At 40.4% G+C, this 26,592-nt stretch overlaps 1 protein-coding gene across 1 annotated transcript in view; it reads right to left on the bottom strand.

Annotated features, from left to right (window-relative positions):
- The window catches only part of PTPN5 (protein tyrosine phosphatase, non-receptor type 5 (striatum-enriched)), a 67,432-nt gene that overhangs the window by 15,517 nt on the left and 25,323 nt on the right, over positions 1-26,592 (bottom strand). Inside the window, exons 2-9 of the mRNA XM_009865858.1 lie at positions 16,597-16,769; positions 15,805-15,924; positions 13,912-13,995; positions 9,985-10,223; positions 6,931-7,120; positions 3,838-3,922; positions 920-999; positions 290-427 (exon numbers count right to left, since the gene is read on the bottom strand). Coding sequence (XP_009864160.1) covers positions 290-427; positions 920-999; positions 3,838-3,922; positions 6,931-7,120; positions 9,985-10,223; positions 13,912-13,995; positions 15,805-15,924; positions 16,597-16,749 — 1,089 coding nt within the window. The 5' untranslated portion in view covers positions 16,750-16,769. The remainder of the gene's footprint in view (positions 1-289; positions 428-919; positions 1,000-3,837; positions 3,923-6,930; positions 7,121-9,984; positions 10,224-13,911; positions 13,996-15,804; positions 15,925-16,596; positions 16,770-26,592) is intronic.

The raw sequence follows: 26,592 nt of genomic DNA, 5'->3' as shown, positions 1-26,592 counted from the left end.
GGGAGCGTGAAAGAGTGTCTGCAAATAGAGCTGGGTTTGGAGAGATTTCAGGTCAGCTGGGAGAATAAAAATGGCAAAGCCAGCAATAGGCTAAATCAGAGAGCAAACCAAGACTTACAATAAACTGAACTGAAAAAGAAGCCTACATGTTCTCTGGGCCTGAAGAATTTAAACATTGGCTCAGATTGCTCAGACCAATGAACTAACTTCTGTTCACTGGCTTAGCATCTATGCCGAAAATATCTGCTAGAGCATAGATAAAAATACAGACTATATGTAACACCATTACCTCATTCATCTCTTCTATATTGGTAATCATGACAATGATGGGAGAACGCTCCTGCCACACCATTCTCCAGAAATCACTGACAGTATTAACTATCGGTCCCTGAGTAGCAATATATACCTTTTCCTCTCCTCCATAGCCCTGCCAACAAAACAAGAAGAAATCAAATTTAACAGAGCTGTCCATCACAACCTCGAAGGTTCATTCTTTAAAAGGGAACTACCATTGGTTGAAATGGTGACTCCACAGCATCACTTCTTCCCCTCTCTCTCTCCTGCACACGTGTACATTGAACAAAGGCCCAATACGGACTCACATAATTCCATCAAGGAGAGTCCAACAGCCTTGAGGTGACTCTGGCAAGGTTAAGGACTTTATTCAGGCTTATTATCTGGTGCCTCAGTCAGGCCAGCTGACAAGCAACTGGTATCAAGCAACGTCAAAGTGTGTTTTTGTCTAGTCTGAACCTGTATAGCTGTGCTTTCAGATTTCCTTTTCAGTTAGTGTAAGCAGGAGAGAAGGGCAGTCAGTTCACTTAGGATGCCTTTAAAAGCCAGTGGATGTTACAATTCTGTTTACCTTAACAGTGGCTGATAGAGGCTAGGCAGACACATCGGCCTGCTGAGCTCTTACCCTGATGTAGTTAGCATTGATGTAAGAGCTGAGGGGGTCATCCTGATCAGCTGAGGTAAGGCACACTCTGCTGTGAGGATCTGAAAGGTGCAAAGAGATAAGTAATAGTTTATCAGTTACTCAGAGGACAGAAAGAGACACACAAGATTATTTTGTGCAGAGAGACCTTTACACGCATTCATGGCCATCGCAACACGTGTGAGTAGCCTTGGGGAGCTCCTATGTTAAAATGTTACCATAAAAAAAAAAAAGGAAAGGATGGTTGCAGTAATTTGGCTTCTTCTGATAGTTTTACCCACTCTCTGAAGCCTGCTTAATCGTTCCTGTTGAAAAGCCAGTGTCCCAGAGAGGGTCTGGAAAAGCATTTTTTTCCTCCAGGAAATTATTTCTCAGTTTCTTAGGTCAATAGACTCATTCTGGCTTGTTAGACATTACAATATTGTTTGTAAAATGACAGCAAACAGCTTTTTTCCCAAACCATAAATACACGCTTCCTGCACACAAGCAAACCAGCCAATAATAGCTCTTCCTGTTTCATTGTACAGTGAACTCAAGATGTGCTACTAACAACTATAACGGTTAAAGAGAAATTAAAGAATATTAACAGCTTCTTCTACTTTGCATAAGTCTTTTTAGTACTTGAGTCTCCCTCATTGGGGCTGTTTATGAAATCTTATTCTTGTTTTAATAAGAAGACAAATGAAAAAGTTTTTCCACCTGAGAAGTTCAGTCCAATTCCCACTGAAGTCAATGGGAGCGGTTCCACTGACTTTAATGTGAGGTGACACAGGCCCATGTTCATCCACCTTCACCACTACTACCCAGTTGTTATCACTGACAAAGAAATGTCCTCCTGACAGGGGCCCCAGCAAACACCACCAGCATATTAAAACCAAACTACAGAGGACTTCTTCACGAAAAAATCCTGCCTGCTTAGAAACTGTAACAAAATAAAAAATATGCAAAAATAGTGTGATATTGGGTAAAGCATAAAGTAAAGCATAAAGGATAAAGCACACAGTAGTTTCTACAGTACTGCAAACAGACCCAGCATGAAATGCTGTCCTCAGACAGAATGGATTCAGGTTATTATGTGACAACATCATCACAATCAGCAAAGATATTAAGAAAGATAATGTTTTATAGCACAGAAGTACCAAAATCAGCAAGCTCCTCTCTAATACAGCTCCCTCCTGCTCACATCTCTAGTGCTGGGGAGATGGTGAGACGAGAGATAAAATCTGCTTTTTAATCAATAATTCTGATAGCCTGCAACATGTCACACCATTAAAAAGATGACACTGGTCAGCAGATGTTAATTCAAATGTCACTGTACTGGGTAGTTAGACTGTCTGCATAACCTCAGGACATCCTTGTATTCCTCCCGAGTCACCTGGCCCTTCCTCCAAAGGTCACAAATGCCTTTTTTTCTCTCTCCTGAGTTCCAGCCAAAGTTCTCTGTTCAGCCAGGTGGTCTTCACCACCTCATTTTTCAGCACATATGGGATGGCCTGCTCCCACACCTTCCATATTTCCCTCTAGAACAATGTCCAGCCTTCCCGGACTCCTCTGCCCTTCAAGACTGCCCATCCTTCACAACATGGAAGGGTAAAAACTAGTTATCTACCTGGAGAGGTCAAAGTGACAATGATGGCTTCTAGCAGATTATCCATACAGCTGACATGAAGCTTGCAGCAAATAATTAACCCTTTGAGCGATCCTTCTTTAAAACATCTGGTAGTAGGCCAATAGGCATCTCTTTACAACTCTGGAAGAGCGTGTTCAAAATAGCAGCAATTCTGGTGTTTCACTTTAAACATCCCATGTGAGATATTTAAAATGGATCCAGTTCTCAAAGTACATATTAGATACCAAATTCAGAATCTATAGCTCACTTTAAAATCGCTAGCATCTGAAATCGCTAGCCAGTCCTGCAATCTTCCCTTCCCAGAAAAAGCAGTGAACTACTACTTGAACAATTCACCTCGGTCATCAGCACAATTATAGAGAAACATGGCTGAATATTTTTACATTTCAGATGACCAAGTTACGCTCATGGATCACATGCAACTGCCAGAGTTCTAAGTCTAGATGAAAAAAAATCTCTTCTGGAACCATTTCCAATCTAGATGCACTGACTAAAATGATAGGAACAGATGAGGGTATTTTTGACTCCTCTACACTCATCTTTGCTAATCTGACACTGAACCTCTTGGCCTTTGCCAGTAGAGCTACTGTGGCTAGTGAAGACATCTTCCAACAATGGCTTAGAGCAAAAGAAGAGGCATGAAATCTAAACACATCATTTGTCAAAGTACCTTCATGTATGACCTGGCACTGCTAACTTAACAGTTGGACTTGATCTTTCCAACCTAAACAACCCTATGATTCTATGACAGAGGGGAAAAAGATGACACTTGTAAAAAATTGTACCAAAATGTTTCTTAAAACTCCTACTCCTGGCTAAAAATAAAAACACTGTAATAGAAAAAGATTTTTATTTTCTGTATCACCTTAATGCCATCAGGCCAATTCCCAATATTCTCAGTTTGCACCTGATGCATGATTCCAAGAAAAACAATATTGCTAGAATTTAGTCCTTTTGAAGATGTTTAATCAAAGAAACCACTAAGCAATACCTAAATAACACGCCAAGCTCTTGGGTAGAAATTTTAATCACGCCATTCTAATGACTTAAAAACCTAAGTGTTGCTGACATTCAGTGAATCTTAAGTTCTTCATTCTCTTTTGAAATTTGATTTATACTTTGGAGCCACGTTGCTGTTTCATAAACACGGCCTTTGGACAACACACTTTAGTGACAGGACACCTCATGCATTCTGGAACGCAAAGTGCAAAGCCTTTCAGCATGTGGAATAAACCACTCTGCCTCAGTGACTTAAAAAGCAGAAACTTACTTGGGAGAATTGTTTTGTAGCGATTCTTACGTACTAAGCCTGGAATATCATATTCCTTTGGATCAACAAAGTTCATTGGAATTTCCTGTTAAAAAACAAAACAAACCAAAACACTGTAGCTAGTACTATTAGATTCACAAGAGGAATAAAAAACCTCAAGCTTATTACGTTGCCTGTGAGGGAAGCAAAGTGATGAAGTCATCTGAGACAAACGGCACAGTATTTCTAATGATTTACCACCAAAACAGGATTGATGTTTCTTTTTACTGGCACTGGCTTTTTTTTTTTTTTCCCCCTGAAATCCTTAATATGAAAATGCTCATAGTGACTAATTCATTGAGTAATACACAGGATGGCATTATGTTAGCTCCTAATATTATTAAAACTGAATTGGAAGTGTAGGCACAGAACCAAGAAAAAGTATGTAAGACACTCTGCTCAAAAAGTGATGGACCTCAGATATTATCCTTTCTGACTCCTACTCCTTCTTCCCTGAGGGAGGAAGGAAATAATTTGCTAGTGACTCTCACCAGCAACAAATCACGACATACATTACCACAGGTTGGCTGACCTGACCCTATAGAGCTGAGGGAGCGTCCCTTTTTTTGCTCACCACACTTTAAAGCTCTGTGAGCAAGGACAGCAACCAGGTGTTCTGGGATTCCCCGCTCTCTACGCTGCTGACCCAAAGAACACACCAAGGTGGAGAGGCTTCTCATTCTCCACTACTAACCTCCTGCAAGTAAGTGGCCAACACCAGGCAGGAACCAACAGGAATCTTCCACAAACTGGGGTCAGAGGGCATGGGATGAGATGGGCTCTGGTAACCAGGCTCAGCAGAGAAAGGGCTCGCAGGAGCTTGGGAGGAGAGCTGGTCATTCCAGCTGCTGCACACCAGATTTGAGAGGACATTACTGGATGTACTGGTAACAGGAGTCAGGGTTGAGTAAAAGAAGCCTCATTTTGGGAAGAAATTAAGATAAGGAGAGCTGTAGACTATGTTAAATTCTGGAGTTTAGAAGACTGACTACCTGCATTCTCTCTCTCTCACACAGCACTGAGGGTACTGTTGGGCTTAACCAGATGCAGTCAACAATAAGAACATTTTGTTGCAGTTTCCTATCAATCTGGGAAACTGCATGGGAACAAAACCTTCATGTTTTCCTCAGTTGTCACTTAATACATAGTTACCCAAAACTCTTCTTGAGACGAGTTCCACAGTTGGTTTTTGCGACTTAGTCATTCATTGCTCAAGTAAAACCTTGATGAAATCAAGAGGACCTCTGCCTGAATAAAAAGCTCTAAATCTTGTAAGAATTTCAGGATTTAGCCCTGCAAGTGACATCCACTCTGACTTTTCTTCCAAAATGAAACACAACTGCTTGCTTCATCATGTATCTGGACTTGGAAAGCCAATTAGGTTAGAGACACTGAAAACGCATGATGCGGAGCTAGCTGGTGATAATTGTTACATAAAACCCCCATAACTACTTTACAATTTTTAATTACAGAAATGGCATTTTGATTACATAAGATTTTTATATGTGCTTTTCCAGTTTTCATTAAAAAATGAAAATGGCTTGGGATACTTTGGTGGTTGAATGATTTTCTGAACACCAGGAAAACCAATTCAGAATCTCTCTGAGAAATGAAACACTTTTTCCTACTTCTAACATTATTTTCATTGCTTGAAAGCTACAGTGCACCTCAGAGACTGATGAAACTGTATGTGGACTTGTGCAGTCAATTCAGACACTCACTAAGTGAACACTTCCTCCATAGAACAGCAATAGATGCTTTACTTTAAAAGAATTGGAGCTTGCTTGCATGGAATCTGCATTTCTTCAGTTTGTATAGCACTAAGTGAATTAAGGACTGCAGATATCTGGTGATCTGTTTTAAAACAGAAATCCAGACACTCTCATCTGCCCCTGGGCTTGTAAAACGCAAAAACCCATGAAATTGCACAAGGAGGGAGTCCACAAGCGAACAAGTGTTACTCCTATCCTTTCAGACCCACACAGGTCATAAAGAGGACAGGCTGAAAGGGCTGTTATGTTGCAAAATGTTATCTTCCTCCTGCTCTGCTGAGATTCCATGCTTAAGAAATTATTTGATTTGGCAGCATTAACTTCATTAGCTCTTGATTGTGCATTCTGAAATAGCCCAGTATGCAAAGACTGTGCTCTGGTTACCTCCCATCTTATGCAGGAATTTACAACCTTGCCTAGAAGACATAGTACTTACAGCCACTGCAGCATTTTGCATATTTTTTTTGCCAAGTATAACCAACAGGACAAAGCCTAGCACACGGACACTCAAGCAATTTGGGGAGAGATTAAGAGAATGCAAAGATCTAAAAAGCCAGGGCACTCATTACACCAAAACATATCTGGCTTTACCCTAAACTACGTAGAAATCCAATTTTCAACTGCTTGCTTCATCTGTGTACATCTATTTCTTCTCAAAAAGAGGCAAAGAATTCCTTCTCCCAAAGCAACAGTGGATACAATGAGCCAAGGAAACATGCTTCAGAGTGCTAAAAGCAACTGACAGAGCAGCTTACAACCAGTAAATCATTTTTGTGCAGAAAAACACACAGTAAGACATACTTTCTATGGCTGAGTGACATAGCCGCTCTGAGCTTTGGTTAACTGGAGAACATTCAGGCTTGGAAAGTAGCTCCATGACAAGTACTGAACAGCAGAGAGCATACACTTGGACTAATTTCGTCCCTCAGGCAACTCCAGGTGCATTTCAGGAAGCTATGCCTACAGCAAACTTGGCTTTTTTCTGTACTCTAGTGAAAAAGTTTGACTTCTTTTTTTTTTGTGGTTAGAAAGTAGCATTCTGACAGAAAAAAAAAAAAAGTGATAACAAAGGATTTTTTTTATTGCCAGAATCAATTTTCTAGTTTTTAAGTGACAACATCACTGAAAGCATTCAGGCATTGTTATTTCAAGGGATGACAATTTGGAAATTGCATTAAATGCTTCACTAATTTTAGACCTGCAGAAAATGATAGCAAGGTTCATAGAAGAGAGGCAACATCCCATTTTGCTGATGCTCGTAGGAGAGAGGTCAGTTACTCACAAAGAACTCTGCCTGAAGTATGAAAGGATCCAGTGCTTTCTTGTGCAGTTCCTCTTCAGTAAGGATGTTTGATGCCGTCTGGAGGTATTCTTGGGCTGACTGTTCCCGTGGTGACATGACATAGCCAAAACCTTGCTCAGAACAGCCTGGGGTACACATATCCAGTGTGAGTGAAACATTTGAGCCTCTCCTGCAAAACAGAGCGATTGGAGCTTGCTCACAACAGAACGGGATGACCCATCATCGGACACAGTCGCAAGGACGGATAAACAACAACTTCAGGAAAGCACTCGAGCTGGTTCTGCTGTGTACATTTTGGTCACTAATTGCGAAAAACAGGTGATGCTCCTCGTGTAGACAAGACCAGAAGTGCTTTTGTACACCAGAATATGAAGGTCCAGCATTTTCACAGTGTAGCCTGTAGTGAGGTAACTCTGTACTTTTTAGCTAAAGAGAAGCAACTAGCTTGTCAAAGGTGCTGAGCAGGCAACTTCAGGAAATTTTTATATGTGTAAATCACACCATGTTTTTGGATGCCTAAATACAGACTGACATTTTAGACACCATAGTTGAAAATTTTGATCTTAGCTTTTGTCAGGCTACTGAACAGCCATTTATCAGCACAAACAACATCAGAAGGGTAAGATCTTGGGCCAAACATTACCAGTTCAACACTGATAAACATACAAGATGCTAAAGTTTCAGCGAGTAACTTCTCTTTCTGAAAAATCTTCCGCAGCAGTACAACAAGAGAATGGTAAAATGAAGGTCCCAACATTTTAAGAGTTACATTAGAAACAAGGATGCTGTTGAATGTAGATTTTTTTTTAGTGGCTTTACTGTAAGCTAGCCACACAACAAAACAAAGTCAAGATGCCTGCACTGTTTACTGCATGCAGTTCTAAAGCATTTCTGAGCTTCTGTAAATCTCACATATTGCAGACAAAAGTAAGATTCAGATGCCATCAGTGAAATCTACATTTAAGTATCTCTAACAAAATAATAAAACCACACAGTATGAAGTTTACTAGGTGTAATGGTCTATGCATCCACACACTCTTCTATCCACTACTTTTGACAACTCCCAGCTGGCAAAATCTAGTTAGGAGGTGTTTGCAGGAGCTGTTGACAAACCACAGAAACAAGCAGGCAGGACTAGCTCACAGACAGTAGATGTTGTTACTTGGATCACAGCCCTGTTCTGGATTCAGGAGTTTTTCCAAAAGAATGTGCAGCCAGCCTCCTGCTGTGATTCACAGACATGGGAAAATGATTTTGGATGAAACATGACCACTGGTGGCAGACACCGTATCTTTAGTGATCCCTTTCAAAAGATTTTGACCGGACCCTTTTGCATGCTACTACATTCCTCCCCAGGAACCGCTACATTTGATAACAAATGGTTTTTAAGGTAGAAGACATCACATACATAAAAATATAAATAGTTTATGGCATGAGGAAGTGAGATTTTTTTCTTCTTAACAGTAACATCCATCTTCTTAAACTGAGCTAGTGACTACCCTCCTAATGGCATAGATGGCTAAAGAATGAGAGAAGTAAGACGGAGAAGAGTGAATGCAGAAGAGGGATAGGCAGATTACTCAACACAACACCAAACAAAGGATGAGTGATCAATGCTCAACGTAAATAAAATCTGTCAGAGCTCAGCTCAAACCTGAAATGATGTGTGGCTTATTTTTTAGCTTAAGTGTAGAAGTTCTACTTAATGAGAGAACTTCAAGCAACTGCTTTCTTCTTCCCATCTCTAATTCTTGGACAGGTTTTTAATTGTAATTCATTACTTGAATCAACTGATATTCTCCAATTCTCCTGAAATAGTGAGTATCTTTCCTGCAGGCTAGTGGTCACCTGAGAAGAAATGTCAGCATCTTTAGAATGACAGACAGAAGGAAAGAAATTAGGGATAGTGAAAAGCACTGATGTGTTTCAAGCCCAGTCTTTCCCATAATGAAAAACAGCAAAAATTACTGATAGCAGCAGATTCAGGGACAAACCCCAGAGATTACTGCAATCTCACATTTAATGTAGAATATAACAATACAAGGTAGGATATTTAGGACAAATGTAACCAAGAATAAAGCGAGAAAAAAATCCTCCAAGCTCAGAGTGTAGATTAAAAACCTACTCTGTAATATTCCCTTCTACTGTGTCATGCAGACCTTTAAACTCAGCATCACAGTTTTTAAAATTTAAGTTCTGCCCTTTAAGTTTTAGGTATAAGAATTAACGATGGTTAGCACTCCCATTAATCTTAAAAATCTAGAAATAAAGAAAGGTGATGCTCTGCTATGTTGGGCCCTTCAGTAACGTCATTCTTATTCATATCATCACTTCTGCAGAATTTCTTCACAGGATTTCTATCATCAAGATCTTTGTGCTATTTCACTAAGACAACTGAAAAAAAAAAACAGACCAGAAGAAGTTGTTCCTTTTACCTCTAAACTGCCTTTTCCCTGCTGTGAATCTCTTGGAGAAGCTCCATTGCCCTGATCATTCAAGCAGTGAACAGCAGCTCACCCCAAAGTTTCATTACCAGGTTAAATTTCAAAGGAATTCATTTACTTTTGGACTAACTAATTTATATGAGAATTTTTGCAGATTATCAGTTGTCCTATGGCTTGCTTTTGGAGAAAGAACTAATCCTCCTGTGTGAGTGAGAGAAAAAATTTAACAAGATCCCCCTCTTTCAGAGGTAAAAGTTTTCACCACGCCACAATGGTTTTCATGCCATGCAGTCACCATCCTGGGGAATGGCAAGAGACCGATCAAACACAAACAGATATTTCTGAGAAAAGCAATGATGCTTCTAAAGAACACTTGTTGATAGCTGTCTAGAAATTCTATGCTTTTTGTCTAATATGCCTATATTTATTACTGGACTGAAAACAAGACAGAAATAAAGCAGGTGCTTGGCTTTAAAAGCATTTTAAAGTAACATTCACGAAGGCAATAAACCTTCCTACTAGGCACATAACTCCTAAATGCACCAAAACCTGGAACCAGACTTTCCCCTATTAGTCACATCTACCCTACCTTTCCTGCAAGCCCACGGATTTAACTGTCAGAGTAGCTGGATCTGTCTCCGCTTTAATGTCCATTACGCAGTCAAAGACCGGAGTCTCCGGTACGGCGTCCAAATCTAGGAAGTCATCCTCATTTTTATCCTCTGTCCACTCTGAGTACGTGAATGAAGGCTGCCGGCTCACCGATTGGCGTCTGTCCTCTTGTAGCGGAAAGGGAGGGTCTGGACGGGCTCTGAGTAGATGCCAAAACTAAAGGAAACAAACATTTAAAAAAGCTTCCTGTTTGTGGCCAGCCCCTCTATACAGCCTACAGGACAGGTCTTTAGGGCAGCATCCCAGCTCACTATAATGCATTAGAATTAGAGGGTACTGAAGAGGACAGGAATGTTCCATGCAGGAGTAGCTTTGTGGTGCATGTTACAAGGATTCACATCTACCCATTCAAACCTGCTTTCAGCCACAGAGGTTTCCACAGAGCTGGCCAGGCTTAACTCGGGGATACAGTGGGAGCGGAATGTGCTTGTGACCATCATATGCAAGCCAATGTGATATCACCGACCTTTTGTTCCGTTTCTTACTCTTCCTAGGCTAGTTTACAAAATAAAAGTCTACTATACTATTTACAAATCATACCTCTCCTTACTTAATGGTTTTCCATCTAAAATTTAGATACAGATGAGTTAAGTAGATACAGTCTTCCTAAACCGCACATCTTTGATAGCCTGGTACTGTACTCCAAGTTCATGGATAAATCAATGAATTTTTAAAGAGGCCTTGATTTTGATATATCTGGTTTTGAGGCTCAGAATGTCCATATAAGTTCTTGACTGCTGGCAAAGACTGTTTCGTAATCTAATTATCTGATTTAAGCATGGTACAGACATTAAATAATAAATCTCATGTAATTCCAGGACACGAAGGTAGTAAGTTTTACATTATAAATTATTAAAAAGTTTGAAATTGCACAAATCTAAAAAATTGTTGTATCATAGTAGTTTCCACAGATGCTGTGGTAGACTGGATGATTTGGAGTTTGCAACAGTAGACTGTTTGATCCTCCACACAGGCGTCGATTAAAAATTTCAAGACCATTTCTGAATTCCAGGATAAGGAACCTCAGGCCAACTTCATCCCTCCAGCACTGAACTAGGAGCATTACCGCTCAGGCTAGACATTATATAAACTATATCTTACTGTCATACATCCTTCTGAAAGTAAGAAGGACAAGTCTCATCTTCCAAAGTAAAAAGTCTCTTTCCTTCTTATCTTACGTGTTTTTTTGGTGGGCAGTTGAATTCAGAAAATGTGCCACTAAAAAAGGTCGAATTCTCTTCATAAGCTACTAAAGTACATTAGCTTGCATAGGAGTTTAAACAACAATTTTCTTGTGCCTGTGTGTCTTCGTGCACTCTCATTTCTCTGAGCCTAAAGAATGAAAGTAAGTAAAGCAAGTTTTAATTTCTGTCCATAGTCAGCTTTAGTGCCCATTAGACTCTCCCAAAGCAGCAGTATTCATTTGACAGTTACTTCAAACAAAATGTGAGGTTTTGTTGGTTTGGGTTTTTCTTTTTTTTTGAGTTAATCAGAGTACACAGTAATTACAAAAGCAAACATAGGAACACAATTACTAGACTTTTATTTTAGACAAATCCAGGGCCAAGTCAAAACCTAGTCTGTCCACATGCTTGGCCTGTCAGGTGTCAAGCAAGAAGCTTGAAGATCTGATTCTATTTTCATTCACCGAGATGACTCGTAGAGCTTGCCAGTCCCACAGCACTAGCCAGGGGTCTGTCACATACTGCAAGACTGTAATAGCTGAGCAGTTCACAGCACAAAGCATCTGCTCAACAGCTTTGTACTGCTGGAGAGTGCTGCTGTTACTAAATTCAACACTTGTGCTCAGGGCCAAGTGAAAGATCTAAGGTACCAATTACTTGTTACAGATTCTAGAGCTGATACTCTGACACAGGACTGATTTTACAGGTGATTTAATACATTGTAAATACAAAGGAACAAAAAGTTCAACCGAGAAACAAAGCAGCTTCTCTTTAGGCTGAAAGAAGCGTGTGGTGAATAAGGAGCTGCCCAAGACATTGGAAGAAATTAAGTTATACTTAAAAGTGATGGGGTTAAACTAAATAATGGAAAAACAGTCAGGTCTGAAAACCTGTTGAGGAGGACTAGACAGCTCAACGGTGGTTCACTGCAGCTTCCTGGGTCTTAACACACCATTATGCGAGATAGAAAAAGACAGCATCACTACTACAAACCTCAAGCGCTCTACCCAGCCTTTTATTTTCACCATGATTGCTAACCTCCCAATGCATTCTGGTACCTGGGTATTCTCAGCAAAGTGCCACCTCCTGAAAAATTGCTCTACATTTAATAGAGGCACAAATTCTCTGATACAGGAATGAGATGGACTTGATCGCGTGCACAGACCAGACAGGGCCTCATTTCTCTTGGTATCACTTCTGAGAATCTGCTTGACCAGCACTCCTTAGCCTTGTTACGTGGTTCAACAGTTACTGCTCTACATTAAAGCAACAAGGTACCTGTGAAAACAGGCACATTTTCCTTGCTTTACCAGGGAACACTGTAATTTACCACAGTTGCTGAATAATAATAATGAAAAAAAAAGCACATAAGCTGCTTTTCACAGGTGTGCCATCTAACATGTACATCAGCATGGGACTGATGTATCCATCTATAAAGAGAGAAGGGTACATTTGAGAAAGAAAGATTTCATCACAAAGGCACACCTCAACGTAAAAGACCCCTTCAAGCTCCCTTGAATGCAGCACATTGCTTAAAAGCCATATTACAAAAAAAAAAAAAAAAAGTCACTTGGCCAGGCTAAGATTTTGGAAACTCCTTCTAGCTTCATCATTACATTATTTTCAATATTCTGCTAATGACTATTTTATAACTTATTCCCTAAATACAGGAAGAAGCAGATGTTTTCAAACTGCAAAGCTGGATGACCTGAGATACCAGAGCAAGGCAACAGGTAGGAAGGAAGAGACAAGGCTCACATGTTCTCTCCAAACAGCCTCTCCACTGTTAAAGAGACCACACCAGACAAGATGGACCATTGGTCCGTACTCACAGGACATGTCTAACACGCTGATGCTCTGTTACTTGTCCAGGGAACAGGCTGTCACATGGTGACATTTGTTCCTCCACTCTAGCTAGAAGATGGTTAGCACAGACCACAGGAATACAAAGCAAAGCAAGCTTGACTACATGGAAGCTGTTACAAAACTGTCTCCTCTACAGAGGGTTTAACCAACACTTTAAAGTGGGCCAAGCGTGCTCTCACCTACACTGGTGTAAGTGTTCACTTGCTAAGAATTACTACATATGCAAAAGCAGTTCAAACCAAGATTCAAATTTTTGGGGCACCGAGAGCTTTCGTTAAAGTTACTGTCTGTGCTAAGAATGGGTCAGCAATTAAATGTTTCCATTCACTGAAACAGCTGACAGCTAACTAGCTGAACTGTAGTTGTGCCACTAATCATGTTCTGCAGCTGGGGCCCTGGCCTACGTCAAGGGAATTACACCCACAAGTACACTGGGGCTCTGGAACAGCTCTTTCTGCCACCTAAGTCCATGGATGCTTTGCAGGCAATTCATAGGGCAGCAGCATTAGATGGTCCTATTACCCAACCACATCTCTTCTATTTTAGACCATCTGTGAACAAAAAGAATAAAAACCATCAGTGTACTCCCCAGTTCATCAAGAGATGGAGTAAGGATAAGTGTAGTTGTGATTCCTCAAGTAAAGCAAGCAGATAATTATACAGAAATAGCCCCAAAGATGTTGCTTTACAATCAACTTTGGGCATAACATGAACAACTTCAGGTAAATTAAGACATCTTCACAAAAATCATTGAAAAAGGGCATGAATAAAGTTTGCATGGTATCATAACTTACCAGAGATCCTACAAATAACAGTCCTAAAGAAGCCAGAGACAGCAGGATGTATGATACTACAACATTCCCAATTCTAGTCAGGTCCTGTGAAACAACAGAATTGACAATGATTCATCAAGTATTCAGGGGCCCAGCACAGTGTCTGCAAGCATGCTATTGGCAAACTGTGTATTCAGTTCTTGGATCTCCCACGCAGATTCAGCCACACCATACTCTTGTCTGTGGAAAAGCCAAAATCAGCAACAGAAAAAAGTGCCAGGCTTTGGAGAAGACTGAAATTGAAACCATTTCTAAGGCTGAACTCCTCAAAAGGTCTAAACTCCATATTTCACTATGAAGGCCAACAGGAAACCCACTTCCCACCCTCAAGCATTGCCAAAATTGAGATCTGGATCCATGATGCAATTTTGCAGCCCAGACCAACGTTTCAATGCCAGAGCCAGTATTATTTTAAACTGTGGCAAAGGGCTTGGAAGAAAGTTCATTACCGTTCTTGGGTTTGTGGGTCCTTACAGAAAACCCAGCCACAGAGGTTACACATTCTGTGAAATACCATCAGGTTCATTCACAGCACTGGCACTGAAATTCACTACGATATCTTAGTTGTATTTAAACAGCTTAGAGGTCAGCCTATTCTCAGTAGTAGGTGCAAAATTCAATTCTACTGGGCTTCAGTAGGCAAGGATTTTTACTCTGCTTCTGACTCGCCAGCACAGCTAAAGAGAAATTCAGTCAAGAACTTTTATTTGCTTATTTTAGCATCAGAAGATTTTTTTGCCTTACTGTTTTCAGCTTAAACTTGCATGGTAAATAGTGCTATAATAAACAATCTTCAAAGATATGCATGAACATCTGCAGTCATACTTGGGGTGCTCTTGTGGTGCACCCTAGGAATCAGTTTCCTCTGCAACGAACACTTATTTTAAGTCAAAGTTCTATAAACCAGGGATTTTCTCTAAGGAAGAATTTGCTAATGATTGACCCATTACAAATAAGCTACAGGCAACACTCTTTGAAAAGCTCTGATTGTGCATAATAAATCCAACTGAGAAAAGGCAAAGAAAAAGTGCTTCTTTGAAAGAAACAAGAGCAGGTAACATGCAGCTCAAACATTAAGAGAACAGAGTCAGTCACAAGAAGCACTGAGCACATTTCCTATTTGTACTGTATAGTCTCTGCTACAAAGATTATGTACAATGAATCTAAGCATTCTGATAGCAAATATATTTCATCTGATTTTTAAAGTAGCTGCTCACAACTTAATTAAGGTTCTGTCCACAACAGAGAAATGTGCACTGGGTACAATTACCCCAGTAATTTATCAGATGAATCATACTGGTATACATGTCATTATGTCATGGTGAGAAGCTAAGCAATTTTACTGGGTCAGCTTTGTAGATATAATTAAATCGGTACACCTTGTACACCTGAAATTCTTTCACTGCACATAGACATGCTCTAAACACTCAACAAAAATAGAATTTTGTGACTGACTATCTTGTGATTTGTACCTTTTATGTGGATTGATCCATTTTTCCAGAATTTAAGCTTCTATTCAGCCTAATAATTTAAGTTCCAGCTCTCCCTTTACTGTGGACTAAACCTTAGTGGTCTGATTTGCTATTGCTTTGTTTCATCTGGAGTAATTTACACATTATAAAAAAAATCTGCTGTGCTGACTTAACATCATAGCTAAATATACAGCCCTGTATCTTGGAGATAAAATATGGATCTGTCTCCAGAAAACTCTTCTTACCATTTCAGGACACACACAAAATGCAGCAGGCATAATATTACATCAAGTACAAGTGTATTACACTTTTAACCAAAAGAGATATTGGAAGCACCACTCCAGGCTACTGACATCAACTGGAGACAAGTACAGGGACTTACCTCCCCTTGATCTGACAAAAACTGTTTAAATGGGGTGAGCAAGTAAGATAGCAGGTCAAAGGAATTCTTAGTTGCTGGGATGGTCCCATAAGTGCTGTACCACAGCATCACGCCGAGAAGCTGTGCAATCAATCAGAAAACACATAATGAGCATCTCTCATCATACAAACATTCATTTTCATTTCAAGACTGCATAATTAACTAATTTAGTTCTCATTGATTTCATGTTGATTACTTTTGCTTTAGAACACCGGGTATTTTCCAGGCTGTAGCTTAACAAGAATAAAAAGGCTGAGGGCTAAGTGCTCAGCTACCATTAACCAGATGCATATCACCAAGTTAAACAAGCTTACTCTTATCCAAACGAGCTAAAGGACTGGCCATGGTAGCCTGTACATCAAAAGAGCAACAGATTCCTCTGACTTCTGAGCTTTCAGCATTATTACTTGTAGATCAAAACTGTGCACATTGCAACTTTAAAAGTTACTAATCTTTTTTTTTTTTTTCACAAGATGGTAATTTACCCCCATACAGAAAATGGGTTCATTCAGAGATGGGTCATTTGGCAAAGGAGGCATTTGCAGAGGAGCAGGGAACAGGATGGGAGTCTGGGACATCAAATGGCAGGAGCTGTTAGCAAAGCAAGGCTGCAAGAGGTGGCTGCAGAAGTGAGAAGACTGCAGCTATGGCCATTGCTAATCTACAGTGAATAAGGAGGAAATCTTCCAAGCCCAAAAAAAAAAAGCTTAAAGGAAGGGTCCCAACATTTCAAAGTCATGACAAGTGCCTTACCATTATCTGTGAGAGGACAAACAGATACATGTTGTTTCCAGGCATTAATCCATTCCACCGAGCAGCCCAGCCAAGCGGTGCTGTTTTCTGGGAGATTTTCAGGGACTGCTCCTTCCTGTTCAGCTGTCCCTCAGCTTCATCCATCGACTCCATAACAGCTGGATAGGAAAGACCTTCACATGAAAACGACATGTGCAGGGAATGAATAGTACGTAACCCCACAGCCACTGCGGAGGCTGCAAGGGTTATTGTTTTCCCACAGACAACGGTTACCTCTCAGTTCTGCATCAGCAAGCACAGCTCAGGATTGTGAGCGTCACACTCTATTAGTGCAGCTGCATTCACCTGCCTTCATCAGAAAAAAGTGAGTGTGGGCGGATAAATTATTTTCCCTTTCTTTCCCGAGGTGCAGGTGTTGTTGTTAATAAATTCTCATTTACATTGCTGCACCTTTTCGTTTTTATTTTTTAAAGGAACCATTTGTGCCATTTCTTAGCTACACACTTCCCAGCTACATGGAGAACTCATTTTATCCCTCCTTGCCTCTATTTCCCCTTTTTCATCTGCTTTGTCTAACTTGATTATTAATTTCTGAGGTAGAGATTATTTCATGTTAGGTGTCTGAATACTGCTCAAGGGCTGTGGGTTTTGGCTGAGTGTCCTAAGACACTAATAAAACAAACTTTATTCTAATAACCTACTTCTTGGATGAATTCATACTCAAGAGCTATTTAATAACGTTGCAATGCTATTCCATTCAGTGGAAATACACACTGGAGTGGCTAGTCCCACAGTAACAGTATTTTAAGCACGGTTTGTGTAGACAAATTAATTTACAAGCTAAAATGTGTGAAAGATCAGACCCATTTGATGTAAGTACCACCGATTTACATCTTTCTGCATGAGGAAAGCCCCAGGGCTGCCCTATGTACAGCACTGTAGCTTTAAGCCTAAGCCACCTGTGCCCCAGGGAACAGCCACATCCTTGGCCCTTTCATGGTTTGTGGAGGTCAGGTTTCTACAAAATGTTCCTCTCAGACATTTCTCCAAATGTCTCATACTAGTAACTTTAAGTCAGATAAGCATCCATAAACTACCTGCAGCTCTAATCAGGCAAATGAACCGTAAGATCAGTGCATCAGCTGAGGGTCTGGCCATTTGCATAGCAAGGATTCATGAAAATATTCTGTTCCTAAAATACAAAAATGTGAGAGTAGATGCAAATATGACATGTTTATTCCCACTCTAATTGCTTTCCCTCCCCTCGCTGAAACAGACCTTAGGACCCCCATCCCTGCACAAGAGAACAGGGAACTGCAAGTGGCTGGTGCTTCCTCTGCTGGCTTCCCCATTCCCATAGCCATCCAGCAACAAGAGGGTCATCACTGTGCATTGACTGGGAAGACCCGGAGACATAGAAGAAGCAGCACCTGCAAGGTACTACCAGGTACTTCCCCAGGAGCTCAGTTTACTGATTTCTCATTTTCAAAATATCTCCAGTCAGTTTATGATGGGCAGGGCCCTCAGGAAGGTATGCTGCATAAAAGTGATTACATATGTAACTATTTTCATTGTCTTTACACAGGTATTTCTTAGGAAGCATACAGAACATGCATCTCGACAGACATACACCCACTTATGTCTTACCATAGGTGTAAGTTGAAATTAACTACATGCCAGGAAGGACTCAGTATAGCAATCTGCACTGTAAACACTATGTAATTTGCACTATGCAAAAATAAACACTATCAATATTTCATATTAAACACAGGTCAATAAAATATGAAAAAATATGGAACTAAAGAGGTAAAATCAGAAGCATGCACAATCCCCATGTGTATTCCTCACAGTGATAAAACTTCCTCTACTTTCATCTCTATGTCTTTCATGCTAGAAGACAATCGCTTGAAAATAGCACTTTTGACAGAGAGGCAGACAGTTTCTGCAATATAGCTCAAGAGATCACGGGAGCTTGTCCCTCAGGCTCCAGCCAGTAATCTACAGTCCATGACAGCCCCCCACTCCAAGAAACACAGAGAGCCCAGACACAGCCCTTAGTGTCCGGGGACACTGACCATATTCTTAACATCCGATTTGTGCTACCATGCTGCAGCGAGCCAGACTCCGAGTTCTCCAGGACAAAACAGCGGTCACACTAAGCAGCCACAGTTAAGGCTGCCTAAATACTTTCAAAGCTGACCCTGGTTTTCACTTTCTGTGGTACGTTGAAACTTAAACAGTCAAAGCTGAAATTTTTCAAGCTTCCAAACCACTTCATGTCTTGCTGGATTTGGACAAGAAATGAGGGGAAAACCCTTGTTAATGATTGCCAATTTTTCCCTGCTATTTCTATGGGATGTCTATGCTCTGTGTTTTGGAACAGGAATTTGAAATTCATCAGGGACAGAATCTTGATGATAGAAATTATTTTTGCTATCCATGCAAAAAGACATGCACCTGGAGCTGGGATATAAAACTTCAAAAATATCTGTTTATATATCATTTGTTACAGCTTGCTATTAACATCTTTAACCTTCCATTTGCACTAAGTATGTGTTAAGTTCTACTTTTCTTTTATCTGCATTAAATAATGCAACTTAGTCCGCAAGAACGGCTAATGAACCTACGTACTGTTTTCCAAATCCTAATTACTTTCTTTCTTGGATAGTCCTCCCCAAAGCTCAAGATAAAATACTGAGCAGAACTAAAACATCTTTGGGAAGACAACCAGAACAAGGAGCCAGGGAATGCAGATTTCAAGCTCAGCTTTCAACTACTTTTTGTAAGCCATAACATTGCATATTTCAGAAGACCTTTTTTACCTGATTTATGCAGCACGTAAACAGAATTCTTTTGTTCTGTATCTGTAACAGCCTGAGATTTTACAAGGTCACTTCTGACTAGGTTGGAAACAGAACCCTGACTCTAATAGGAGGATGTGAAAGCGACTTAACCATAGGCCTTCTGGAACAAAGCCATCAAAGTTAGGGGACTGCTCTGTGTCTGTAACCATGGGGATCTATGCCTCTCCACAGCCCAGAAGCCCAATTCTCAGTATTCCAGTGTTGTCTAGCAACAGCTGTACAATTGTAGGAGTCACATTCTCCTTCTTGTGACTGCCCTATATGAAGGACAATAGAATACTACTTTCCATTATTGTCACTGCCTAAGGTCTAGGAGCCCTGGATTCCAATTCTGTTGAACTGATACTGTAATCAACAGGTATTTTCACTAATCCAGTAAAAGATGACAGAGGCAAGAAGTAAAACAACAGCGAAGTGTTTGAATTCATAAGTATAAATGGATAGATAAGATTCATGCCTTGGGTATATGAAGAAAGTGCCTTCAATTAATTAAAATCTACTCAAAAATTTGCTACTCCAAATCATAGAAGATTAGATTTTAACAAACAATGATGCCCACCTAAGGTTCTGTCTTGATTCAGTCATACCAGCTTTAAACAACACTTCAACTACCATTCACACTGCACCTTGCAGGCCTACATTCCTGTGTTAGCCTTCCCTAACGGACCCTGGATTCTTTTCTGTGCACAGATTAGGTAATAAGAGAGACATTAGTCAAGTTTTCTTGTGTTAAGGTTAGCATGAAGGTCTTGAGACAGCTGACAAGGATGACTACATCCAGGAGGAGTGAATTAAGCCTCCCCGCTAGTGATCTGACTGACAGTGAAATGTAACATCCATGTAATATCCTCCTGAATTCCTGCATCAAGGAGATTAGGATTTAAGTTCTGTAAATACTTTTGCTTTGACAAAGGACTGTGCTTGCTAGAAAAACAACACAATAAACTTTTGGCCGAAGAATTAGAAGGTCTCTGACATCCATAGTAGCCATATGGCTTGTTAAAGCAAGTTGAAATTTCAAAACAGCACCATGAACTTAACCTCAAATTTCTTGTTCAGGGAAAGGAACTTTCTGAATCAAGCCAGTGATCCATTCATCCTCTGTTCATTTCTTAAACATAGCCACCAGTACCAGCCTCCAAATACAAATTGCCCAGCACTTTGCTACAGAATAATCTATACAGGGAAACATCTTTGTCCACTCACAAGGTAACGGTAGGCTTCTGCAACTCAGACAATGCCCAGTTTAAAACCTCTGTGCCTCCATCTCTTTCAGACTTCATATATGGGTACATAAAAGGCAGAAGAACAAAACAATACTTATATAAGCTCTCAGAAAAACATGTATAGTACTAGACTTAACTGAAACACTTAGAGCCTTCAGAGAAAACCAAAGCAAAGAACAACTCTCCAGGACCACATAACCTGGTTGTATTTCCTAATAAAGTTAGCACTTTAAAAGGAACTTTTGTCCTCTTTTGTGTATGGGTGCTAACGATCAAGGAGTCAACACAGTTCCATTGCCAAACTTCATTTAACAATGCTTTTTTGAGATGAAAGACGACTTGTTCCTTAACAAAAGGATTTTTATAATAGAAATAAGGTGTACTCAAGCAATGCAGATAGTGTGCTTGTACAGTTATGATGGGATCTTATTAATGCACATAAATATAAACCCACGTGGATGCATTTCTGTGTGGCCTGCCCAAGGTGATCCTGCTCTGGCAGGAGGGTTGGACTGGACGATCTCTAGAGGTCCCTTCCAACCCCAAACATTCTAGGATTCTGTGACATTTTTACTTACATCCCACTGTGCCTGTGGGAATTATGCTTCTGGGCGATTGGGTGGTACCGCCTTTTCACCAGGAAATACGAGTTTTGTTAATGGTGGCTTCTTCATTTGCGGTGGAATCCCTGAGCTCTGTGGAACTACCTGCTACACACACAAGACAGGAGAGAAAAATCGGCCTTTATGCTCCTAACTCACCTGACAAGTTATATTAAAAACTACACTGAAGATCTAATGAGCTGTGTTGAAAGCTAGGAATGCAATTTCCAGCACTTCCTGTCATCCTAAGAATACATTTCTTTCTCTCTAGCTCCTCCATTATTAATTTTTTTTTGACCTTCTCAGTCATGATATGGTACCACCTACTTCTACTCGATCCCTGACTTGCTCTGTTTCCAAGAGTTCAGTAGATTTACATTTTCCAAAGGTAAAATAAAAGGTGAATAAAACACTGACTGGGAGGAGAGTATCTAGTCCCTAAAAGAATCCAGATGAAGAGCTGCAAGGAAAAGTTTCTGAAATACACCTCACAGCTATTTACTACTGCCTGACTGGGGACAGAAGGGATTTACAACAACACAATTGCCTCAGTACTTCAAATCCCACTCTGGAAAAAGTCCATGTTTTACCTGTCAAGATCTCCTGGGTTGGTAGATCTTGCATTTGTAATGCAAAAACACATAGAGAGGTTACTTCAGAAGATACCAGACAGCTTAATTCAAACACTAGCAACAACCCAGACAGATTCACATATCCCAGGAAGTTTACCACTAAACACTACAAGGCACCAAAGCAACTCTAAAATCACTGTGGTATCTAACTAGAAGCCAGTTAGATTCATCCAGTGGCCCTTTTTAGGACTGCAAACTGTAACTGCAGAATTCATTCTCCTCCTTAAAGCATAAATAAGCTTGACATACCGCTAGTCCAAGTAAGAGATCCAAGCAACTGTTAACCACCATCCCTGGCACATTGCAGAGGAATGGAAAAACTCTGCACCAAGATCAGTCTGCATACCAGCAACCTGGTTGTCAGTCTCCTATATTACTTCTTCTGAGATGAAATTCAGCTTGCTATTTCTAATGCTTTCAGTTTGCAATAAGTGTATCTACCCCAGACCACAAGAATCAGCTGCAGCAAGCTAGAGGTATTCATAGCTGTGTGGGGAACAACTGAAATTTATAACATTCAGGGATTCTATTTAGGAAAGCTGGATGTTTTTTGCTAAAATGATCACGCTGGAAGCAGCCAAGAATATTGCTATTTAACTCATTCCAATTCCCAGGTTGATAAGCCCATCAAGAGAATTCAGTGCTCAAGATCTCTTAAGTGACACTGTTTCAGGTCCTCTAAAGATTCAAGAGAACACTACCCCATGTTTTTAATTTATTTATTTTGGGAGGCGGGAGGGGGTGGTATTCTGACAGGTTTTTCTGCATGTTGTCCACATCAGCCAGAAGTTCATCTGAAAGATCAAACTCTGGAACACACGTTTGGAAAATCTGGTGACAACAATGCACACTACAGCTTTAAAACTGAGCTTTAATAAGCACAGCTTTTTGCATCCTTACAAAACTGCTTTAAAAGACACTGCAACAGCCCCTCCCTAGTATTGAGAAAAAGGTTAATTCACCTTTGTGTAATAGAGGACAACCCACAAATACCATCAATTTTCCTCTGCACTTGTTTGTCCATCAGCAGTAGCAAGGGTGCTCAAAGCTCAGCAAGGCAAACATTCTCAGTGGAGTTCTTGAAACAGTGCAGAGAGGGAAACAGGTGTCATCTCCTATCCAGGAAAAGCACTGAAGGACTTGCACTTTTCAAGCTCAGCTGGTAGAGTCTGGCTGCTGCTTAAGCCAAATTCCAACTATCAGAATGGAAAGACGCATCAAGAGGGAAAAAAAAAAAATAAAAAAAAAATCAAATAAAGCAAACAAGGAGGAAAGCCATGCAGAAAAACCTGTGAGCAAGACAGGCAGCAAACTCGAGTCTCCGTATTTCCACTCCAGTGCTTCTCCCCTCTCACTGGCAACATTTCTGAACCTGAAGAGGAAACTTTCCTCTCTACTTGAAATAAGTTCTGCTGAAAAGAATATGCAGCCTCTACTCCCTGCTGGTGGGCTGCACAGCTCCATCCATAACTGGCCTTTTCTCTTCTCTGACGGAACAGGAACCTGATTCCAGAGCGTGCGAGAGGAATAGCTGCCTTTCCACCCAGCAGCTCCCTGTTGAACTGCTGAGTCACACATTTTCTCTGCATTTTCACACTGCTCCCACTCAGTCCACCTGCCACTTCATCTGGGGTGGGTGGGAGGAGAGAGAAAGAGGTGAAGTCACAAAAAATGGTCGTGTTCACCCAGGACCATTATTACAATACTGCAGGGTCACATATAAAAGCAAGCCTGCAAGCTGCTAAAGTGGGATGGGGAGGAGAAATATCGGATTGCAAGACAAACTGCCTCCCCCTCTTCAACAAAGAGGGACTGGGGCAGCAAAAAAGTTGCAAACCTCACCTGATTTCCGAACAATCACTGGTGTTATGCGTTTGCTGATACACTCTGTAAACTTCAAGTTTCAGACCAGGCCTTGAGGTTTTTGCCTCTTTTCTGTGATTTAAAAGAGCTTTCAACATGCTGCAATTTTTTCAAGTCCAACAAGGTACTGTGTAGCAACTGACTTGGCTGCCACAAGAACCGTCGATAACATCTGGATAGATTCCAGTTCCTAAGGGCAGCTTCAGCTGAGCTGCTGCAGTGGAAATGTCCACCAGCCCCAACTTTCATCATTCAAGAAGATGAAGCGGAAAGTCTTAGCCATTTTCTCACAGCTTCCATAAAAGCTAAGCATAATGGGAGCCAACATTTCCCGCTACCTATTAAATTCTTGTGCAGAAAAAGGACGCTGCTATCAACAGCGGGATACCTGCTTATCACTGTGATAGAGAGTCAAGATCCTTCCTGTCTTGGGCTGTACATATAGAAACATATATTTAATTATCAAGGTAGTAACATTTTTTTTCTGTAATTAGTTTTCTGGACAGTACAATTTATACATCATGAAAAAATTTAATTTTCAAATCACTGACTTGAAAAAGTTTCTGAAACTGACTTTCAGAGTAAGTCAAGACAACTGTGATTAATTTTCAGACTAATTCTTAACCTACTGCCACTGTCAGTATTCAGCAGAAAAACTGAGGGCTTTTTAGGAACTAAATAAGGATTTTATTTTATTAAGCAGAAATAGCAATTCAAAAAGTAAGTATGTTTTCCCCTGTGAGAAAGAGTCTGTTCTTAGGTAGTGTTCAGCCTCGCTTCTCAGTAATTCTTCTATTGCAAGTCTGTTTGCTCGAAAATATGCTTGTGCTTTACAGGGCCGAAGTGTGCAAATAAAAAACCCAGTCTCAGAAGAGTTTAATGGCATCACGTTAACATGCTTTTCTATATCAACTTCCATCCCTCACCCCCTAGAGTGTCTCATCGTGTTGTTCAAGACATATTTCACACAAAAAAACCACCATAGCTGCAGAGGAGAAGAAATACGGGAAAGAAAAAAAGTAAAACTCAAAACTTCATCAAATTTCCCTGTCTCCATACAGATGGGTTTTTTTCGTTCCAAATAATCAAAACAACTGCAAAAACATCGTTTTACAAGACAGGACTCTGGTCTATGAAGTCATCATCAAAGAGGGAAGGATGAAGCCTGCCACCAGAGACTTGGTTTCTCTTAAAGGTGAGACTGGGAGACTTTTGATATGCTATCAAACCCTGAAAGGCAGCCCTTCTCCCAAATCTGGAGTTTGACTGGCAGTGCTATTGGCTGCTTAATGTACCTAGCCCATCTAGTAAGAGAGAAAGTAACTTATCTGAGCATCTCACCAAATTTGTAGTCTATAATAATTCATATGAAAGGGTTGCAAGCACAAAGCAGCTCACAATACACTCAGGCTGACACTGCTCTAAAGTAGGTGTAAGCCTTCCTTACATGGGAGCAAGAAGAAAGCAAAATCACCGTCTCTGCTCTAGTCAGGCCTCACAGTTCAAAGACGAACTGCTTGGTGCCTTCAGCAGTAAGGGACTGCCAGATAAAGCAACCATATGGGAAGTGTATGAGAGCTACTGTACCATCTGCTGGGGTCCGATTCTCCTTCAATACTCGTTACAAACTGCCTTATCTCTACTAATAATGTAGGAGTTGCTCTTCATTTCCAACACAAGATTAGTTATGCCCCTGTCCACATATAACTTGTACTCCCACTACTAAATCAAATACACAAGATGTTTATTCACAATGCCTCTACTAAAGCTTAAAGGTCTTAAACACAAGATGTGTTGTTAAGCACTGTCCTTTGTCTTTTCAATTAAAATATTAAATCAAATCTGAATTGGTGTTAGCACACTTATATTGCTTGAAAAACACTTTTCTTCTTATAAAAGAATAACTTTTACAGTGCTAATGCTGATACCATTGTGTGTTTCTAATTTATTTTCTGTGACTTACTAGCATGGTATCCTGTAGGTATTAAATCTGTTTTCCGCTCTGGTGAATGAGAGGGTTTGCAGCTTGAGGCAGATGGGCGATACGCTGGCTTCCTGTCAGGTTCAAATGTGAACATTTTGATGTCATTCATTTGGGGATAGCCTGCTTTACTAAGTGACTAAAATCTTATGCCCTGGAGCCTTCAAAAAAAAACCTTTAGGAAAGTCACTATCACATTCCTTGTTTATTTCGAAGGCATTCTCTTTCCTGAGCAGAGTAAATTATATCAAGACCAATCTCAACAACCATCTTCAGCCATTAGGGTGAAGGGTACTATCCCAAGTATAAGCAATTCACTTTCTCTCATGCATTTAAAAACACTATGCTTGAACTGCTTGGCTTCCTCAGAAAGCAATGGCATCATGCAGATACTTAGGCTCCAGAAAAAGCACTTGGTTAGACAGGGTGTGAATTCTAGAAGCAGGATGTCCACATTCAGTTTTACCTCTGTACTAGAGTGTTATTTCTATGCAAGGCTGCTCTGTTGTGGGCCCAAATGCAATGCCTTCAGCTCACTATCAACACTTTCAGTTCAGCACTCTGCTACTTCTGTAACCGCAGTCCCATCATGGTAGGGGCGTGCTTAGATTATTACACGATGGTAAGCATAATAGTCTTGTTCATATCTCCTTCTCCCTAGCTAACCACATCACAGCACAAGGTGAAGAGTACATGTAGAAGAAAGTAACTGTCCACTTTGTTTACTTGTGTCTAGTCTATATGGGTTTCTATACTGTGCTCATCAACATGAATACATTAGGAAGAAATTCTTCACGGCAAGAGTGGTCAGACACTGGAACAGACTGC

This window comes from Apaloderma vittatum, unplaced genomic scaffold, assembly GCF_000703405.1.
Source record: "Apaloderma vittatum isolate BGI_N311 unplaced genomic scaffold, ASM70340v1 scaffold16043, whole genome shotgun sequence".
NCBI lineage: Eukaryota > Metazoa > Chordata > Aves > Trogoniformes > Trogonidae > Apaloderma > Apaloderma vittatum.
This window is presented reverse-complemented; position numbering and strand designations above follow the sequence as displayed.